This window comes from Cryptomeria japonica, chromosome 11 (genome assembly GCF_030272615.1).
Source record: "Cryptomeria japonica chromosome 11, Sugi_1.0, whole genome shotgun sequence".
NCBI lineage: Eukaryota > Viridiplantae > Streptophyta > Pinopsida > Cupressales > Cupressaceae > Cryptomeria > Cryptomeria japonica.
The window spans coordinates 195,959,502-195,981,242 of NC_081415.1; the positions used below are offsets into that span (position 1 = coordinate 195,959,502).

The window sequence follows — 21,741 nt, forward strand, 5'->3', positions numbered from 1 at the left end:
TCATTTGGTCTGCAACAATCATTTTATCTCCTTGAACTCTCGACATCCTGATAATGGATCACAGAATGCGATCCAAAACATTGATGATAAAAACTCTCTAACACAATCGAATCCAGAAACACTACATTAAATCTTTTGTTTTTTTACAATGATAAATCATTGAATGTAATAATCAAAATATTATACATTATACCTGAACTGGATAACTCATACCAGCTAACATGGTATTGTAAACATTGCATTGTTCTTTGCTGGTCGAAGGTTTCACATTGGGAAAGTTATGAACCGCGGCGTCATTGTGGTCATGACAGGACTAGGAATGGTAATCCATGGGTCAACGGGTTCATGATTGAAATCAAAACTGTGATCTGAAGTTCTTTGGATTTTTTTAAACGCATTTTTCATAGTTGTAGTAGCTAATAAATTCAATCTGAATGATTGGACCAGGGTTTAACGTTCAATGTGGGTGGGCAATTTTCTGTTTTAACAGCTATATTTTATAGCCCACATTTAAGTGGTTCTAAGGTGTCTTGAGAGGGTCGGTTTACCAGTTTGATTGTGTGGTTACTGTTCTGACTTTGTTCTGTATTGATACAGACCAATGCAGGAATAACCACACAGTTGCTGCTCACTTTGTTTCGTGTGAAAGGAGTTGTACATTATGGAATTGCAGGAAATGGAAATTCTGACTACCACATTGGGGATGTAACTATTCCACGCCAATGGGCTCATACTGGCCTCTGGAACTGGCAGGTTGTAATATTTTAAGCTTGTGTAGATTTATTTAAATCTATCTTACCCCTATTATTGCGCAGACTTTAATATAGTATTTTGATTTGCATATTATCAGAGATATGGACAAGGAGAGAATGATGAGCTTCCTCTGGAAGCCAATGGAGACTATACTCGTGAGCTTGGGTACCTTAAATTTTCCAACTACAACACTCCTACAGGAGGATCTCATAATCTGTTGAATAATGCATGGTACCAACCTGATGAGTTCTTCCCTGTGCATGGTACCCCGGAGGTTCGAGAACATGCATTTTGGGTTAATGTTTCTGATTCCTATTATCAGCTTGCGCAGAAGCTTGAGGTATTTGTTTTGAAATGATTTTATTTCTGAAAAATTTAGGCTGGCCTTATGGGATCTATTGAATCACGGGTTCATGAAAGTCATACTTTTTGCTAGATTAACAGTTGTTAAAATTCTTAGCTTTCTGCAGTCGTAGTATTATTGTTGATGCTAATGTTTAAGCAGCACTTTATTATTATAGACACCATTATAGTATTGTCCAACAAACAGTATATATAAGGCTGGTATTTACACAATTTCTGTTTTGCCATGATCATGGTGGTTTCTGTAAATTCAGAATCTGAAGCTAGAATCCTGCTTGAACACGAGCAACTGCCTGTTTCACAAGCCAAAGGTTGTAAGAGTAGAGAGAGGTTGCAGTGCCAACGTTTATGTGGATAATGCTGCTTACAGAAACTATCTCCACCAAAAATTCAATGTCACCCCCATCGATATGGAGAGTGCAGGAGTGGCTCTGGTAAATTCTATTTCAATAAAGCCATCATTGCACTTATGTTTACGTTGCACTTCAATTTTCTTACATCATGTGGGTATTTATAATCTGTGTATAGGTGTGCCTGAGCGAAAGCAAGCCATTCATAATTATCAGAGCTCTGTCTGATTTAGCAGGAGGATCCAGTGAAGAAAATGAAGCTGCTACCTTTACTGATTTGGCAGCCAAAAATGCAGTAATAGTAGTCACCACTTTGTTAAAATTGCTGCCATGATGCCACCTTGGTTGTGGTCAAAATAAATAAATAAATTATTGTCACTGCCATCCATTGGATGGGAAGAAATGTTTCACCAGTAACCTGGCATCTATTAAATGTGGAGTGCATATACATCTACATACAATAGATTGACTGCTACTGCAACCACGTACTAAACAAAATATGTGCCATATGCACCATGAGTATCTGAATTGTTATATCTCTAAAGTATCAGAACTATATTATCTATAGGATGTGGATTTATTTTTATTTTTTAAATATTGATACAAAGCAGATTTACAATGAATGAAATTTAAGCAGCAACCAGGGCTGCAATATAACAGTCCAGAATCAGAGACATACAGAGAAGACAGAAACAAATATTTAGAAAACATAAGCCTGAAAAGGCTGCAACCAGCAAAGCAATATTACAAAATAAGACAGCTCAGTGAATGCAGCAATACAAAATAATTGAAATTCAAATTATATCACTTATTTTTCTAATCTATTCAAATCCTAGTTCCACATATCCGCAAGAGATAATTCCAGCCCAAAAGGGATACCAAAATAATGAGTGATTTCACTGTGTTTGATTCATCTTCAATCTTTTGATATCCAATGTGGGGTTGACAACACCCTGTCATTACGAACTTTATCTTGTGATGGGCAATCAAATGACTTCGGAATAGGGCGATAGAGATTCAATATATTATGGTTGTTGCTCAATTATTTTTTGGAGGCGGTTAATAAAAAACTGCTGATATCAACAAAAGGGGAGTTGGTAACCACAAAAATTGAAGGAATGGAAATACCTTGAATAAGACAAAGTTGATTGTCTTTTTTTGACAGTTATTTTTTAATGGATAAACAATAAGTACATAAATAATAACAATGTTAAAGGACATCTTTTTATGATTCATTTAATGAGTGTTTGACATGTTTATCTTTTTATTCATGTGATTTTATGTATGATGTCATTAATTGATGAGGATTATAGGAGATCTTATTGGGCTTGTCCTTATTTTAAAAATGGATGAGTTTGACCCTCTTTGGTTAAAGAGGGTTACATATGTAAATGTTTTGTTTGATCTTGGAGATTAGACGGTTGGGAGTTGTTGAGGCTATTCATTTGGGGCTATAAAGGAGATCATATTTGTTACAATTTAGCATTTAGAGGTGTGAAGGACATGCTACATTCTTTGATTTGTAGGCTCTTTCTTTGGTCTTGTTCTTCTTCCTACATGTTTATATTCACATGGCATTGGATTTGAGGTTTGTGTTGAGCTATGGTGATCACTATGCTTGTAGTCATGTATTGGTCATTGTTCATTAGTGACAACATGAAGGTGAACTTTCTTTTGTTGAGTGTGAAGCACATGGGAGAGATATGGGGACTAGTAGTGAGAATTGTATTATAGTATTTAACTTATTTACAAATTTATCAAAACTTTTTGGATGATCCTATGCACTAGATGATATTAGTTACACCTTCTATACAATGCTATTGGTAGACTTGGTGTTATTTGATTATTTTAAAATTTTACATTACCCATATAGTAGGAGTTCTTGGATGTGTATGTTCTCCATTGACATGTTTGACACATGGAACTTATTGTTATCTTTTATGGGTTGGATTTGTTGTTGGGGTGATTTCTAATGATGTTTAAAGATAACTTTGAGATATGTATGATTGGATAGATTAGTGTTTTTATGATTACTATTTTTAGTCATATGTGTAATAACCCACTTAACTTAACCCAAAATTTCGACTGATTATTTTTTTATATAAAAATATTGATTTCTTATTCTTACTTATTCTTAATTGCGTTTGATTCAATCACATACTTAGGTACATCTATCCAAATGGGATAGGCATCCATCCAACCGGGGTGGGCATCTAACCATACAGGTTAGGCATCTATCCATATGGGACAGGAGGTTTCATCTCTCCAATCCAAGATAGGCAATCTACTCAAATGGGGTAGGCATCTATTCATAAGGATAGGATATGCTCTGGTCAGAGACTTTAGACTCATCGGGACCATCCAGGTCCTGAGCCACTCTCTAAAGATTACACTCCCCTACTAGGAGTGCACCGAGGTCACCATCCTTTGGAGTATAAAAATAATTACTTAAACAAGCTTGATTTTTGCCTTGGAATTCAACCTAAAGTCTCAAGAAGTCAAGCAAATCCATATAGGATTCCTTCTGAGTATGCATTGAATTAATTTTAACCTTTCAATTAGTATTTGCACCATTTGATTAAAATACCAAGGAGCTTTGAGAAGCAACTACTCACCCATAACCAAATCCTAATCCCCATCCCCAAACACCTGAGTACAAGGGACAACTTCATCCCTAGACTGCCTACATACCCGTTTCGGCACGAGATCAAGGCGTAAAGTATGTAGTTCTAGTTTTTAACTATGGTTTAATGTAATTTGTTTGGTGGGTATGCAACCCTTTCTAGGGTCAATGTCCCAGATAGTTTCTCTGCGGTTGCTACCCTTGATGGTAGCTCTATAGCAAAAAGGCTCAAGATGGCCTTCGGCTTGTGGCCTAAAACAACTAAGTTCTATTTCCTATTAAATACATCACCCTTAATCTATTATCATTCATTGAAATCATCAAGATAAAATAAATTTCCAAATTCATAACACACAACCAAACCCTAATGGGGTTTTCTAAGGTTTAACTGAGAGGATATAAATTCATTTAATATTTATCTTTTTTAGATTATCAATCCAAGGGGGATTACCCGCCCCTTGGATTTTAACTTCCAAATTACCCTTATTTTGCCCCGGCGATTTAGAGGGACAATGCCACAAACGGGGTTCTTACAACTTTATTAGGCATTAAGTGCATTAGTTCAACACGACGGAATTACCTATAAGTGTGACCTAGAGGCACCATAGATACCGAACGTTCCTAAGGTTTTTGGTTTCAACTCCTCTTGTTTAGTTGTCTATCTAAGAATCTAACTTGAATTCATGAAAACTTAAGCAAAGTGATATACTAATACAACTTTAAAAAGAAACTATTATATACAAGGAATTATCACTCAAGATTAAAAATGAAAGGAACATAACAAATGAACTACTTTGGAATAGTATTTTCTTTGAAGGAAAAAATATGATAATAATTAAAACTTTGAAACTTGAACTAAATACATGAAGTACTAATTGCTTGGAAACTATGATACTTTTAAAGATAACTTATGAAAATGACTTGATTTACTTGCTAGGTATAATTGTTTTGGAACAAACCATTACACATTAAGTATGAATCCTAGTACTAATTTCCTTGAAAGAAAATTAAATGTTTTAATAGCAAGACTTTGGAAATGAATTTTAACACCTGCTTGTTTGAAGTGAAAAGTATTTAATTATAAGCCCAACTAATTCTTCCATATGAAGTAACATAAATTTCATCTACAAATGATAACAATGTGAATCCTAATACTTGAAAGGTACTAAATTGCTTGAAATAAAATTTAAATTATCAAATAATAATATTTGAAAATGAATTTAATACTCACTTGTTGAAGAGAAAAAAAAAAACTATTCAAGAATAAGCTTTAAAATAACCACATTATTCTTAATTACTAATTGTTTGAAAAAGATATTAGTAAAGAGTCTAAACACTTGCTAGTTAACCAAAGTAAATAATACTAAGTCTCCTAATAAATAATTCTAATCAATCTACTTCTAGTTGCTTTGAACTAATACCTTTGCAAGATTATAAAGTAATAACTAACTACTCCTTCCACTTGAAGTAACGTTAACTTTATCGTTGGATACTTTCTACAAACAATAGCTTTATCAATTTCAAATACTTCGAAGAGAGCTAATGTTTGCTCCTTAAATTACCCTCAATCAAAATTGTAATTTAATTTTCTAAGTGATCACGGAAATAGGTTTCTTGAACTCATTTGCTAAAACAATTCATGTTTTGAATACACTCTATTTTAATACTAATACCATATGAATATTTAACTATGCAATTTACCTCTAAATTTAACGTTAATTAAATTTATCCTTACTAATTACTTGTATTTTTAAGTGCAACTTTTCCTTTTTACTAGTCTTATGTTTCTTTTTAGCTAGAAGGTAAATGTTTTGAACTATTAAAAGAATTGACTATTCTCAATGCCTTGTATACTCATATCTTGAAATATAACTTTTGTGAAAATATATTCAACTTCTTGAATTGAGGAAATCCTTAACTAACATTGATTCATATTTCTTGGAATGCACAAAGGGTATCTCTAGATCTAGACACAATATACTTGAGAGGTCAATTCTTTTAACTTTTAATACTTGCACTAACTTGAAGTATACAATAAGCTATTTTGATGGGTAATAAATAAGGAACTTCAATGTTTGAAATGTATTGAATTCTTTGAAGGGAATCTATTTACTACTAAAATTTATTTGAGATTATCTAGTGATACTCAATGATAAAGAACTAATACTTGGATTAATTACATTTATTTCAACTTGTGCAAAAGTTTTCCAAAGTTCCTCATGTATGCAATATCCTTTCTCATTCTTTTGTTCTCTTAAATCAAACTAATTTATCCATTTAAAACCCCAAGAGGCTCTTTCTCCATCATTAAAGAGAAAATATCACTTTAGAAAAAGATACTTGCTAAAGAAAAAGTCCAAATTTGCAACTTAATTAAACTCCAATAAGAAGACCTTTAACATGAGTTAGATTCATTATTAAATAAACTAATTTTCTATTCACTAAGAATAAATCCCCTGTTATTAAATTTAATAACCTTAAAAAAAATTAATAATGTAATTAATTCTATCTATATAATAAATTTAATTATCAAATGTATAAATTAATTTTTAATAAATCACTTTAACTTAAAATATAAATTTATTCAATTATTTAAATAAACAATATTTTTAAATAAAACAATTTATAATTAATAACTCCAAATTATAAATAAATTATTTTTTTATAATATAATAAATTTTGATTTTATTTTATTTTGAACTAAAATAAATAATTAACCAAAATTGGGAAGAGTCTCGCGGACCCCACACCCCTCGCAGTGGTCCGCGTGAAATAAAGTGGTTGGGTTTGGTCGGGGTCGGATCCCTAACGACCAACTTTCCTCTCCACCGACATGCCACACGCCCTCTTTGCTATTTTCAAGGAGCTTAATTTTATTTAGAGAATTGGGTGGCGGCCACCGTTCAGTCCTCAATAATTGCAAGAACCGCCAAATTAATTTGAACTGCCTAAAATTTTAAAATTGAATTTGAAATTTAACATATTAATTAATATTAATATTACAATGACTTTATTTAATATAATTTTTTATCATTAAGAAAAACAATAAAAATTAATTTAATCTTAAATAAACAAGTTTAATTTGATAAACAAGAATATAATTCAAATTTTATTTATTATTGTTATTATTTTATTTATTTATACTTAATATTTATTCTAATTTATTTATTAATACTATTTTTATTTGTTTATATATATATATTTGTTTCCCTTACTCTAATTTTTAAATTATGTTGGCAATAATATTTGGTGCATATTATTTTATTTTAATATATATTTCATTTTATTAATCTTTTTTTTTTTTTAAGATAGGATTGGTGTAATCAAGGAGAAGGGTTTACAAAATAAAGAACTTAAATCTGTATACATTCTTTGAAGGAAAACCACTAACTTATTAAACCAAAATGAAAGTAAGATATACTCATTTAAATCATAGATGCACATATATTCATTTTATCAAAAATATGAAACAAGGAGACATGCATACATAACTCCTCTACCAAAATCTAAAACAAAGAAACAATACATGCATATGTATCTCCTCTATTAAAATCTGAGATCATGCAAAATATATTTCCTTTATCATATCCAAACAAAGAAGGGTATAAGCAATTATATTTACTTTATCAAAACTGAAAACAATGAAGAATGAGAATGTAATTCCTATATTATTTAATCCTTCCTCTTTTGATTTAATCAAAATATCAAAATCTTCCTCCTTTAAACTACATAATTTTCAAAGAAAACAACATGCATAAATATCCTCATTCTTTTCCATTTAGAAAGAAAACATGAAGGTACAAGTATTTTAGAAAGATTAGAAGAGAGAGGATCCTAGATCTGCATGATAAATGAAAACCTTGTAGTTGAATCGACTCCCGTTTCCAGCGAACCTTCTTCATTCCTCTTCCTATAATCTGGTAAAAGAAATCTTCTCCAAAACCTCTAAAATCATATCTCATTCTATGCAATATGTCTACAAAATTCATCCTATGACTAACATTATTTGAAATCAATTTTAAGAATTCAAAGACTAATTTTCACAAAACAATGAACTCCCCCTTTTCGAAAATCTAGAACTCAATATACAGAAAAGAGAGTCATTTTTCCACTACAAAAGAATTAATTGATTATGAGATTCTTTTCCAAAATTAATTGCATGCAAAAATGATTATAGTCATAGTGGCATAGTGGGGTTACTTGCAAAAATTTGAATTTGAGATTATCTTCTAGAACCTTCTCATTTCCTCCTACAACATGTGCTAAATAAAATATTGAGAAAATAAACAATTTCTAAATTAATTTCATGCAAAAATGATTGTTGTCATAGTGGGGGTGACATTTGACCATGCATTCAAAATTCGAATTTGAACTCTCTTCTATTTTATCAAAACGCATTTTGTAACTTCTTTGTCATAAAAATGCCATGAATAGAATTATTCTTGTCATAGAATAATTTTGTAACTCCCATGTCATATATTTGCTAAATATAACATTTATTCCTTAATATTATGAATTTAAAATTTCTTTTCTAGAATATTCTTATTTATCCGACACCATGTGCTCAATTAAGATATTGAGAAAATAAGTAATTCTCAAATAAATTATGACCTCATGTGTGTGTCACCACTTAAATTCTTTTTTATTTAAAAACTTCAACCTCATTTCAATTTATCTTTTATATTTAACATTACTCATAAAGTTAATATAATAATAATAATAATAATAATAATAAGTCATATCAAGGTCCAAAAAGAGGGTTATGACAATATTAATTTTTTTTTCCATTTGACAATGGTTTGAAAAAAAATTATCACTTTTATTTGATGCTTATTTTCTTTAGAAAGGTGCATATATACCTTGTATTGTTCATTTTGTTCCATAGATAGCATGTTGGAGGATGACATGATTTTTTTCTTGATACGGTGGAAATGTTTTATATAGTTATAGATATTTTGATGGAGTGTGAGAGCATGTTAGAGATTCATTTAATTTCATCTATGACTATGATTATGTATTTCATTGATTGACCCTTATATAATGTATATAACAAGTGAGGAAATGTTAGGAATGGGTGTTTTACACCTTGCACAATGTGAATTAATATATTTATTTGCCACCTTAACTATTTTGGGGGGGGGCACTTGTAAATTTGTATGTAACATTGTGTTATATATATTTTATATGTGGGTTGCACATAGGAAAAATATTTAATATTTTGTAAAATTAGCAAAAATAATTAAATGTGGGTCAATGATTTTGTGGACTCATGGTTTTAAGGCACATGGTTTCACCTTATGACTTGGTTGTATTTGTGTAACTTTAACTTTAGAAAAGGAAGCACATATTTAGTGGTTGACGTTGGTTATTAGAGGTTTTGGATTGGTCATCATTTTATAGAGTCTTCTTTTGAGGAGTTCATATGTGAAGCATGACATGGAATGTGTGAGTATTTTCTTAGATACATGCAGGACGTATTAGAGGAGGTAGATGTTTCAAAATAATTCATGGAGACTTTGTAAGTGTGTAGTAATATTTTTATTGTTGAATAATACATTGAGTGTGGATACTTTTGAAGGTCAATTTTTTCCATTTTGAGAGTTTTAACAAGGCATATCTTGTGTTATCTTGTGCTATGTATTTGATTTTTTTGTATGGTTATTATGTAATCTTGTATGCATTCTTTTCTCTTGTGAAATTAGGTTTGATCAACATTTATGATTTTCCTAACACAAAATTATAAGAAATTGAAAAGAAAGAAGAAAATAAATTACATCATACATAATATGATTATCATTTGTTAAAATTTTCCTATTTTCTACAAACATCAAGAAAATAACTAAATTACATGTAAAGAACACAAACTCATATCTCATTAATTCTTCCTTAGTAAGGGTTTATTAGAGTTTCTTGATCTCTTGCCAAAGAATGAAAAATGTCTTTCCTAGTATATTATGCAATTGTCAAAATTAAAATTTAACATTGACATGTGCTTACCACTCTTAATACCCAATACCAAACTTAATAAATAGATCACAATGACCTTAATTTTTTATAAATAAAAAATTATACTATTGATATTCCTACAAGGTTTGTAAGCTCTAATTCATCAAAAAAGAGTTGTAAACACAGCTTATGAGGACTTTGAATATAACAAGTATTGCATATTGGTTAGTATCTACTTTTGAAATATATTATTTTTTACTAGTTACATGGGTTATTTAGTCTAGACCAATGACCAAATGTGTGATGTCCTTTGGCATGCACACTCAACAATCCATGCTCATGATCACAATAGCCTAATCGAGGCACAAGGCCCATGAGCACACCAACCCAATGAGGGTATGGAGAACATGTGAATATTTTGGTATGAACTCTAGTAATAGTACCAACAATAAGATATACCTTTGAAATATTTTTCTAATATAATTTATTTTATTTTGTTTGATGGATTAAAAAATCTATATTATTTTCATTGAAGAATATTTTTAATGTGTTTGAATTTACATTCTATTCATTCATAAATATTGAATTTAGAAAGTAGTAGTAGTAGATCATCATTGAAGTGTAACTCAAGTAATACTTGACAAATAATGTTAAATATTTTAGGCACTTTTGTATTAGGTTGAGTATACAAGAACTATTAATTATTGATACCAAGTGATTCTTTATTAAATCACCTTTGTAGATTGATGATTTTCTATTATAAATATTAATTGTAATGCCTTACATGAATTCATTCATCACAAGGAGCTTTAACCTAGATCAATACCTAGAAATCAAACAATGAGAGAATGTACTAGTCTCTAGTCTTGAAAATGCCTAAAAAATGAGTGTAAGATTCTAATAATAGTGTATACATGTGAATGATAATCTAATTTAGTTATCAAATCATACATGATTATGGTGAATATATTGAATACCTCTAAATATAAGAACATAAAAATAGATCACACAATTTATATTTAATCAACCCTACACAATATATATTTATATTTAATTCTAATTCATTTATTTTAAAAGATCATATGATCTTCTTACATATACTTCATTATATATGTGTGTGGGGAGGGGGTGGGGGGGTTTAATTAAAAAATAAAATATTCTACATCAATTATTTAAAAAAACATCTACTATAAAAAGTTTTGATATTTATTTAAATAAATATCTTCTATAAAAAAATTTGAAGTCATATCAATTGGAGGCCCTTACTCCACTTATCTTAAATAAAAAATTTACCATAAATAAAAAAAATTATAGCATACAAATATTATAATGCATTAAAAATAATATACAAGTAGTAACTGATTAGATAAAGAAAAGAACAAGTGCCACATAGTGGCCAGTACTTGCCTTTTTAGGATTGCAATAATAAAAAATTTGTTTAGAGGTAGGTTGGATAATAATTTGAGATAATATATTTTTCCAATTATATAATAGAGAGTGCTCAAAATTATAACATAGTTATAAATTTATAATAATATCTATAAATAATTAAAACCTTAACAATAATATTAATTCCAACCTTAACATAATTTGTATGCTAGCCCAAATTCTTAACCTGATTCTAACTATAAATCTAACATTAAATACAACCCTAATCTCTTTTTTTTTTAATTTTAACCCTAGTTCTGAATCTAACTCTAAGCCTAAATATAATCTTAATTTAGAAATAATTTGAACCTTATTTTTAACCCTAACCTTAACCCTTATTCTAACACTAAGTCTTATTAAGAAACCTAATTTTAATTCTAATCATTATTATAATGATTTTAGACTTTACTAAATTATTATATATCATTGACTTTACCAAATTATTATATATCATTTTATTATTCATTGATTATATATAATTAACATATTTAGTTTGTTTTTTTAATATAAAAAATATATTTAATCTTAATATAATAGTTTTAATTATATTATAGTATATATATAGACCTAAATATATTAATAATATTTATAATATTTAAATTATTTATTCATTTTATCTAATATTTAATTTAACTGTATCCTATATATAAAATATATATTAATGTATTTATCAAAGATATATTTTTATATTATCAAATTATCTAATATAAGATTTAAATACAGATTTTAAATAATTTGAAAACAAAATTAAAACATACTAAATATTATTTTATTGACCTAAAAATTTGAGTAAAAAAAATCATGTAGAAAGTGGATACGAGAAATCCGGTAATAAGATGCAAATTATTTGAGCCAATTAGATTGAAGGAAAACAATTTCTAGAATTTGAAAACGTAAAAGTCATGCATCTTAACTATTTAAAAATTAAAACAAAATGGTGAAAGAAAAAATTCATGGATATAATTGGTGGAAAACCAATTGAATAATAACGAGTTAATGAAAATCAAGTACAATCGATTGCAATAGTACTAGCCTAATGACGAGCACTAATAATTACATGGATCTCAGATTAAAAACAACTAAAACAAGTTATGAGCATTAGACTTACCCAGCTGCCAAAGACAAATTCGAGAACTAAAATAAGTACCATAAGCACTGTAATATCAGAGAAGGGGAATATGGTAACTAATTAAATAGTTGTAGTTACTGTAATATCAAAGAAGGGAGACATGATAACTCCCATTATCAAGAGCAAAAAATAATTTTTCATTTAGTCTGCTAAACACTTGAGCGTTACAGAAAGACAAATAACATCTCTGTATTTAATTCTCTGGTGCATTATTCAGGTCGAAAGGTGGTCTTGGGTTCAAGACCGACAAAAGTTTTATACTTTTGAGCACAGCGATGAATTAAATGAGCACATAATCTCCTGTGGAGAGACATGATTATAAAGCAAGTAAAATCGTACCTGGATACAACTCCAATGAAAAATGTCTGAATGTACAGGTAAAATATGTTGAATTTTGAAGTTTCCTTGTCTCCTTAGAGCCAACTGATTTAACAAATAAAATAGCAGAAAACAATCAACTACAGTAATAGACGAATTGTAGAAAAAAATCACAATTCAGAAAAAGAGTGCCCTATTCTCACGAAGAACACGCAATCTATATTATTATTTGCAGAAAAAAAAAAAAAAAAAGAGACACTGGCTATTTAATAAGTTCACAACCTTAAACAAAACAATGGTTACACCGTAAAAACTCTTGCATGTCATGTGTCTAAGTTTAGACTGTTGTTCACCAGATTCATACATAGTTATCAACATTACAAAAAAGATTAAAATTATGGTGGAACTAGAGCTACATGTCCCATTTTATTTGCGTTGTTTATAATCTAAAATCTAAACTAATCTTTATCACCGAACGAGCTAATTGGAAAAGCTTGCATGCATAGCATGCTTTATTTTCTAAACTAGAAAATATTAACTATTCTAAAATTATATTCAACCTTCCTAAATTCAGCTTGTTGCATGGTGGTGTTTGGCGGTGGATCTTGGATCATGCAGTGGTGCATTACGGTGAAGGTTAAAGAATCAAGCTTGCAGCTGCATGATTAGTGGATGCAAAAAAAATGGTAATGCATGGAGTTGCATGCTCGAGCAGCATCATTTCACCACATACTCCCCCTTGATGCTGAGAGGGTTCACAATCTTATCTCGTAGAGCTAAAAACTGAGCTTTTGCAACTGCCTTAGTGAATATATCTGCTAGCTAATCTTGGGTGTTGATGTGCTTCAATTCAACGTCCTTCTTCTGCACCAAATCTCGTATGAAGTGATATTTCATATCAAAATGCTTTGTTCTACTGTGATGAACCAGATTATTTGCTAACTTGATGGCACTCACATTGTCAATTTGCTTTTCTCCAATTTCTTCCAAAAAAATTCTGAGCCAAAGATCTTATGTACCTATTGAGGTAATTGCAACATACTTCACTTCTGTGGATGAGTGGGCAACAATTTTTTGCTTTTTCGAGCTCCATGTAATCAAACTAGAACCAAAAGAGAAACAATTTCTAGATGTGGACTTACGATCATCCATACTACCTCCCCAATCTGAATCACTAAATCCTACAAGATTGAACTTTTCAGACTTGAGTAGTAATGAATACCAAAATTTAAAGTCCCTTTCACATACCTCAAAATCCTCTTGGCTTCCTTCATATGTATTTCAGATGGATTTATCATATACCTTGAAACAAGTGAAACTGAATATGTAATATCAAGCCTTGTGTGGGTTAGAAACATAAAGATCCCCACAATACTTTTGTAAATTGTCTCATCAACTAAATCAGCACCATCATCTCTACATAACACAACTCCATGAGCACTTGGAGTGGCGGCAGGGTTACAATCAATCATATCAAATTTCTTCAGCATATCCTATGCATACTTTGTTTGACAAATGAAAATATCATCCTTACTTTGATAAACTTTCATTCCTTCTTGTTTGTAATAAAAGGTAGGATCACTCTTACTTCTATGGAAGCCATTCTCCTAAAAGTATCCATCAATCCTGACATACCACGCTCTTGGTGCTTTCTTGAGGCTATATAAAGCCTTCTTCAACCTGTAGACATGATTCTCTTTTCCTTCCACTTCAAAACCTTGTGGCTACTCCACATATACTTCCTCTTCTAAGTACCCATTCAAGAAGACACTTTTCACGTCCATATGATGTACGCTCCACTTCTTATGAGCAGCTAATGAAATCAGCATTCTAATGGTCTCTTGTCTTGCTATTGGTGCAAATGTCTCTTCATAATCAATTTCATACTTCTGTGTGAAGCCTTTAGCAACTAATCTTGCCTTGTATCTTTCAACACTCCCATCATTGTTAAACTTGGTCTTGTAGACCCATTTGGTGCCAATATTTTTCTTGTCATGTGGAAGCCCTTCCAACTCCCAAGTGTTATTCTTGTGAATGGAATCCATCTCTTCTTGCATTTCTTTCACCCAAACCTCATTAGTACACGCATCTTCAAAACATGATGGTTCAAAATCACCCTCTGCTAATAAAGAAAAATTCACTGTCTCACATATTGGGTTTTCTTCATGTACTTGATTTGCACTCCTCTGATAGATATCACTCAATCTCCTTACCTTCCTTGTAGAACTTGGAGAAGAAGTTGGACTTGAACTTGGTACTAAAGAAATTGATGAAGGGTTGTTTGGTGGAGTTAAACCACTGGATACAGAAACATTAATTGGCTGCTCATGATCAATATCGAGAATTATATCATCATTCAAAACAGGTTTTTTCTTCTCAACATGGCATTTTTTATTACCATAAACTCCCCCTTCATCAAAAATTACATCTCTTGAGACAATAATCTTATTAGTGATGGGATTATACAATCTATAAGCCTTGCTTTTCTCACTATACCCAATAAAAATACATGACTCACTCTTTGCATCTAACTTTTGTCTATCCTGATCACGTACATGCACATAAGACAAACAACCAAAAACTTTGAAATGATTAACATTAGGCCTTTTCCCATACCAAGCTTCATAAGGAGTCATCTTTTCTAGTGCACTAGTGGGGCTACGGTTTAGGATGTACACTGTTGTATCAACCGCATCTCCCCAGTAAGTATTGCTCAATCCTTTGGTTTGTAACATGCACCTTGCCATTTCTACCACAATACAATTATTTCTTCCAGCTACCCCATTCTATTGAGGTGTGGATGCAGTTGTGAGTTGCCTCTTGATGCCATTAAGATCACAATAACTCTAGAAAGCCTTTGAGAAAAATTCCCCTCCACGATCACTCCTTAAACATTTGATCTTGCACCCTTTCTCATTTTCTACAAGGGCTTTGAAATTCTTGAATGAATCCAAGGCTTCATCTTTGGCCTTCAAAAAATATACCCAACAATTTTGTAAGTAATCATCAATAAAAGTGATGAAATATGATGACTTACCCAAACTCTTAGTTTCAATAGGACCACATATGTCTAAATGAACAAGCTGAAGTGGGTGATGGGCCCTCCATGCATTTCCCTTTGGAAACTTTTCCCTTGCATGCTTTTCTTTAACACATCCTTCACAAACCTCCTTGTGTTCATCAAGCTTGGGCAAACTAGAAACTAATGAATTCAAGACCTTAGAAACTTTAAACTATGAAAAATTAAATGCCCATACCTAAGATGCCATAACCAACTTGAATCCTCATAAGCCATATTTGCAAGGTTGTTGTTATGTTCACCAAACCTCAAAGGGAACATCCTATTTCTTGTCATAGGTACAACAGTGATTACCCTATTGCCCTTATTCTTATCATAGATAGTACATGTCTTATTCTCAAAGACTACTTTATAATTTTTCTCACATAGCTGGCCAACACTTAACAAATTGTGCTTCAATTTTGGAGTATAATAAATATCATGAATACTCTTTACACCTTCTTTTGTTTGGACCTCCATAGCTCCTTTGGTAGTAACCTCCAATGATTTATCGTCACCAAGTTGGGTCTTGGATTTAAAACTTCCATCCTTTGTTGAAAACAACTTCTCATTCCCTATCATATGGTTAGAGCATCCAGAATCTAGGTACCAAACATCTTTACTAGTATTTTCACCTTTGGCATAAGATAAAAATAAGTGATATGGAGGATTCTCACTAGTTTCTTGAGCATAGTTAGCACTTTTACCTTCTTTCAATCTGCATTCTCTTTCAAAGTGGCCATACATGTTACAATGGTAACATTGAGCATTTCTCTTATCAAATTTGCCTTTACCTCTTCCTCTGGAACCACCTCTTCCTCTTGAGCCACCTCTGCCTCTACCTCTTGAAGAATTTTGGTTTTTCTCTTTACCTAGGCCTTGATTGCTTTTGGCACTACTTCTGCTTGCATCTTCATTTTTTATAATTTGCAATTTAGAGGAAAATGCTTTCTCTACACCTTCAAAAGAATCTTTCAATCTTTCTTCATGAGACATCAAGGATCCAACCAATTGATCAAACTATAGTTTTGTCAAATCCTTGCTCTCTTCTATGATTATGTCAACATGATTCCATCTGGGTGTCAAAGATCTCAATACCTTTTTTACAAAAACTTCATTGCTTACAGTTTCCCCAAGTGTAGCCATTTTATTGACCACATCTTTGACTCTGACATAATAATCACTTATAGTTTCAGCTTCTTGTATCTTCAAATTCTCGAACTCTCGCTTCAATGTCTGAAGCTTGACCACCTTGACTTGATCACTACCCTGGTAAGCTTCATGTAGATTCTTCCAGGAATCTTTGGTAGTTGTTGCTCTTGATATTCTTGGAAATAAGCTCTTATCAAGAGTTATCTGAATGTGAAACAAAGCTTGAGCATTCTTCTTCCTTGCTTCCTTTCTTGTAGTTCTTTCATTGGTTGTAAGGGCATTCCAATCAGCTAGCTCATCGTAACCTGATTCAATAGTCGCCCACAAATATTTTCTAATAAAAAAGGGTAGCATCTTAATGCACCAATAATCATAGTCATTCCCATCAAATTCTGGAACAAGCATGCTATTAGATTTCGACAAGATTATCTTTGGCAAAATTCTAACAATAAAACTTTAAACCAAAATAATTTTACCTATTCTAATACCACTTGTTGAATTTTGAAGTTGCCTTGTCTCCTTAGAGCCAACTGATTTAACAAATAAAATAGAAGAAAATAACCAACTACAATAATAGATGAATTGCAGAAAAAAATCACAATTCAGAAAAATAGTACCCTGTTCTCATGAAGAACACATAATCTATATTATTCCTTGCAAAAAAAAAAAGAGAGGCTGGCTATTTAATAAGTTCACAACCTTAAACAAAACAATAGTTACACTGTAAAAACTCTTGCATATCATGTGTCCAAATTTAGACTGTTGTTCACCAGATTGATGCATAGTTATCAGCATTACAAAAAAGATTAAAATTATAGTGGACCTAGAACTGTATGTCCCATTTTATTTGCATTGTTTAACATCTAAAATCTAAAGTAAGCTTTATCATCGAATGAGCTAATTGGAAAAACTTGCATGCATAGCATGCTTTATTTGCTAGACTAAAAAATATTAACTATTCTAAAATTATATTCAACCCTCCTAAATTTAGCTTGCTGCATGGTGGTGTTTAGCAGTGGATCTTGGATCATGCGGTGGTGCATTACGATGGAGGGTAAACAATCAAGCTTGCAGCTGCATGATCAGTGGATGCAATGAAAATGGTAATGCATGGAGCTACATGCTCAAGCAGCATCAGTTCACCACAAAATATAATAAACAATTGGATAAAATAATACTTTTCATTATTAATTACTATTTCATTTGTGTTAAGCAGGGATTTAATAAAAAATGTACCCATGTGACAGATAAACAACTCGGCATCTCTTAAGGATTTTTGTTTCGTTGGGAATCATTCAGTTTAATAATTGTCCCTTCTAATCTACCTATCTATTTGGAAAGTATAAGATAATAAATAATAACTAATTTTTATTATTGATTACTGCAGTATTCAAGATAAGTATCGCCTAATTATGAAAAGCAGGTGCTCGGGTTAATCTTTGTCTCAATAGGTGCAATAGAAGTCATTCAGTCGTGATTGAAAATTGAAATGAATATAAACGTTTTGAACATGTAGAAGGAAATAAACTTTGAGACAAGATAGTGTCCCTCATCCCTCAACCCATTTAAATAGGAGTAAGTGCAATTAGTGTGCATTGCAATCCACCATGGTCATGGCTTTAAGCAACATTTATTTCCTTCTTTTAGCTTTTTTGTATTGCTAATGTTACCAAAATCTGAAGCGTTTCTTTCTAACTGGTTTATGCACAGAATCTCTACTATAAATAGGGGTGGGCAGTATTTTGGTTTAGTTATTCCCAACACCTTCGAAATGAATCCTCTTCTCCAACCTCCTACTTTCTTGGCTAACGATCATCATCCTTATGTCGATATTTTTTGTAAATGATTAGCCAGATTGTTTTTTCTATCTTGTTCTCTATATTTTTTTTCCTAATGTTTAAATGAAGTTGACGAATGTGAAAATAAAATTTGAGCCATACTCTTATGATTTACAAATATAGATGGCCATCTAATATACCCATAATTATTATACCACAACTTAGACTTATATTTGTTGTAGTTGTGCATTATCTCATCAGAGTGATGGATTTGAATCTAAAATTGATTCTTACTTCTTATTGGGATTAAGGTGCTTCAACCTTAGGAGTCCCAAGGAAATTATTTAATTATTTTTAATGGTCTTATGTGTGATTGTATTTATTTAATGGAATATATTAAGTTTCCAAAGTGCAAAGCTTAATTGCAGGGCCCAATGGCAAGTTGGGTGCAACAAGTTTTGAGGTGAAAGGAAATTGTGACACTTGGCACAAGGAGGGAACTTTGTAGAGGTAAAATTATTAGGATATTCTCAAACCCCACTCCAAGTGATATGTGGTAATTGCATTCTTTAGCATGTTTTTGGAAAGATTTTCAGCGGGACCAAATCTTCCACTTAAATAGGCTTGGAGTAAAATGGAAAGCTTCAATTTAGCAAAAGGCTTGTTTAGAATTTCTAGAAGAGTTGTGAAGAGAGGAGTTATTTTTTAGAGGGGTTATTCTATCGGATTTTCTCTAGGATGGAGCAGGATGGAAATCTCCATGTAAAGGCTTAGAGCCTAAATATTGTATTGTAACTGTATTTTGTTGTTGAATGATACAATGCCTCTCTAGTTTTGGAGTGTGGGGTTTTTTACCCAAAATCTTTTTCTTATATTTTATAATTATGTGTAGTTGAATCTAAATGTATGCATGTTGGTGTAACTACTCTTTGCTCTAGCAAGATCTTAAATTGCAATCACTTTCCACTAAGGTTTAATGTGGGAAATAAATTGTTTGATTCCGCTTTATGGCATAGTAGTGTGCGTTTGTAATTGATGTTGGATACGCATACTAATCTCATATGGTTGTTTTGGGATGCCCAGTTTCCCTTCACTTCTTACCATTATACCAAATTTGATTTGTTCTTAAATTAATATGATGTTTATATACAAATGTATGCTTCAAATTGTGTGTTTTTTGTTTGACATTTTGGATCACTTTCAAGAGGAGTTATTCATAGAATTGAATGGTTTGTCAAAATTGATATTAAAATGTGGAAATCTCCCTTGGCTTTATATTTTTCATGTGTAAATTTCCATAAGGATCGGATTTTATGTTACCTTACGTTCCCTTTATTTGGTTCCTCTTGTTTTTCTTCTACCTTTTTCTCAGCCTCAACCGATCTGGTTTTGTCTTCTTTGGGTGACTCTTGTGCACCGGTATCACCACTTGGTGCAGCAACCTCTGCCTTAGCTGATTTAACATTCTCCTTAAAAGACTCAACCTCTATAGAATACAAAATTTGTTGCTCTGCAACATCCTGGGTGTCCTCCTCCTTATTTACATTATTCACTGAAGGATTCTTTGACTGAGTGGCTTCATCTTGTGAAATAGTTTCTACAAGTCAGTTCTCAATGAGAAAATTCTTCCAAATTGCACCGGTTTATCTCCTTATTTCCCCTACTCTGCCAACCATCATAATTTTGACTTTGTGCTTGCTCCTAAATTCCTTTTTATTAGCTAGCAAAATTAATCTATCAATTTCCTCAATAGTGATACTAGTTACTGATTGACCAAATCACTCCCCTTTATTTCTCTATCCATTTGACTAGCAGATTTTCTCCTAGCATCAATTAAACTGTACAAATATTTTGGAAGATATTTTTCTAATTCAATCAATGCTTTACTAAATACATCCACGTAAAAAATTACAGCTTCCTCAATTTGTCTCTTATCCTTATCATCTATATTTTCATAATATACAGAAATGTTCTTCAAATTTCCATCTTTAATAATTCATCTATTAATTCTTGAATAGACAAAGGAGGAATAATATGATACTCTATTTGGGTGTTCTTCATCTTACCGAATTCCATTGCCTCATCCAGGTCATCTTTAATCTTCTTTCCTCGTTTAGGCTTGCTTACCAGTACAGGATCATTCTTTGCCTTCTTCTCCTTCATCCCTTTCTTCATAGCACTGGCTTGAGGTTTCTTGATTATTCTTGCAAACTCTATTTTCTTTGGTGCCTTGGGAATGTCTGCATCTGACTCCATTTTAGATGCCACCAGAGAAACTACCGCATACTCCCTTTGGGGTTTCTACTACTTCCTTAGAACACCTTTCTTCTTTGTAGATGAACCAGAGGTTTTTGATTCAGTCGGAGGTGTCATCACTGGAGCGGGAGAATACCCTGTCACCTTCACTTTGAATTCAATGGGTTTAATCTTTTGTTTCTTCACCTTTTCAACTGCATCCCTTGAAGCTCTTCCAGCTCTAACTTTTTCTCAAGGGTGACCTTCCTCAACAAGGATTTCCTCTACTATCTTAGCAACTTTTGTTTTCCTAGCTAGTTCGGTGAACTTGGTGTGCAACTCCATTGAATTTTCCTTGCAAGTTTCGAACCTTCTTCTTTAGTATCCACCAGAGCATTAAGCAAGTGTTGTGCAAAATAATCCAAATTCCCTACATCAACCTCATAGCCCATAGGCATTATCCACACTGGTTGAGGCTGAACCACTTCCATTGGTCATTCATCTTTGTTTACCATGAAGCAGATTGTCCCCTCATATTTCTTCACAATTTCCTTGGGGATTCTAACCCTCTGTTTCATCTCATCTTGAAAGGTCTTGAAGAATACCCA

General features: G+C 31.7%; 2 protein-coding genes across 2 annotated transcripts; one reads left to right on the forward strand and one right to left on the reverse strand.

The window, feature by feature from the left end:
- The first annotated feature begins 254 nt into the window (after nucleotides 1–254).
- Nucleotides 255–1,800, forward strand: LOC131044011 (bark storage protein A-like). The gene is made up of 5 exons (XM_059214500.1): nucleotides 255–322; nucleotides 598–753; nucleotides 851–1,093; nucleotides 1,371–1,550; nucleotides 1,645–1,800. Exons 1-5 carry the CDS (start codon nucleotides 281–283, stop codon nucleotides 1,798–1,800), a joined length of 777 nt encoding a protein of 258 aa, XP_059070483.1. The 5' UTR covers nucleotides 255–280.
- Nucleotides 1,801–20,214: 18,414 nt separating this feature from the next.
- Nucleotides 20,215–21,154, reverse strand: LOC131860129 (uncharacterized). The gene is made up of 2 exons (XM_059214501.1): nucleotides 20,965–21,154; nucleotides 20,215–20,495 (listed from the first exon to the last, which is right to left on the reverse strand). The coding sequence occupies exons 1-2, from the start codon at nucleotides 21,152–21,154 to the stop codon at nucleotides 20,215–20,217; spliced, it is 471 nt and encodes a 156-aa protein (XP_059070484.1).
- Nucleotides 21,155–21,741: the final 587 nt, after the last annotated feature.

Bases quoted from the DNA above. Each gene is read 5' to 3' on its own strand.
- LOC131044011 (XM_059214500.1), top strand. From the start codon at position 281: ATGAACCGCGGCGTCATTGTGGTCATGACAGGACTAGGAATG. The intron at 754-850 runs GTTGTAATATTT...GCATATTATCAG, and splicing joins CTGGCCTCTGGAACTGGCAG to AGATATGGACAAGGAGAGAA. The intron at 1,551-1,644 runs GTAAATTCTATT...ATCTGTGTATAG, and splicing joins AGAGTGCAGGAGTGGCTCTG to GTGTGCCTGAGCGAAAGCAA.
- LOC131860129 (XM_059214501.1), bottom strand. From the start codon at position 21,154: ATGGAGTCAGATGCAGACATTCCCAAGGCACCAAAGAAAATAGAGTTT. The intron at 20,496-20,964 runs GTAAGATGAAGA...ACTGACTTGTAG, and splicing joins GGATGAGGCAATGGAATTCG to AAACTATTTCACAAGATGAA.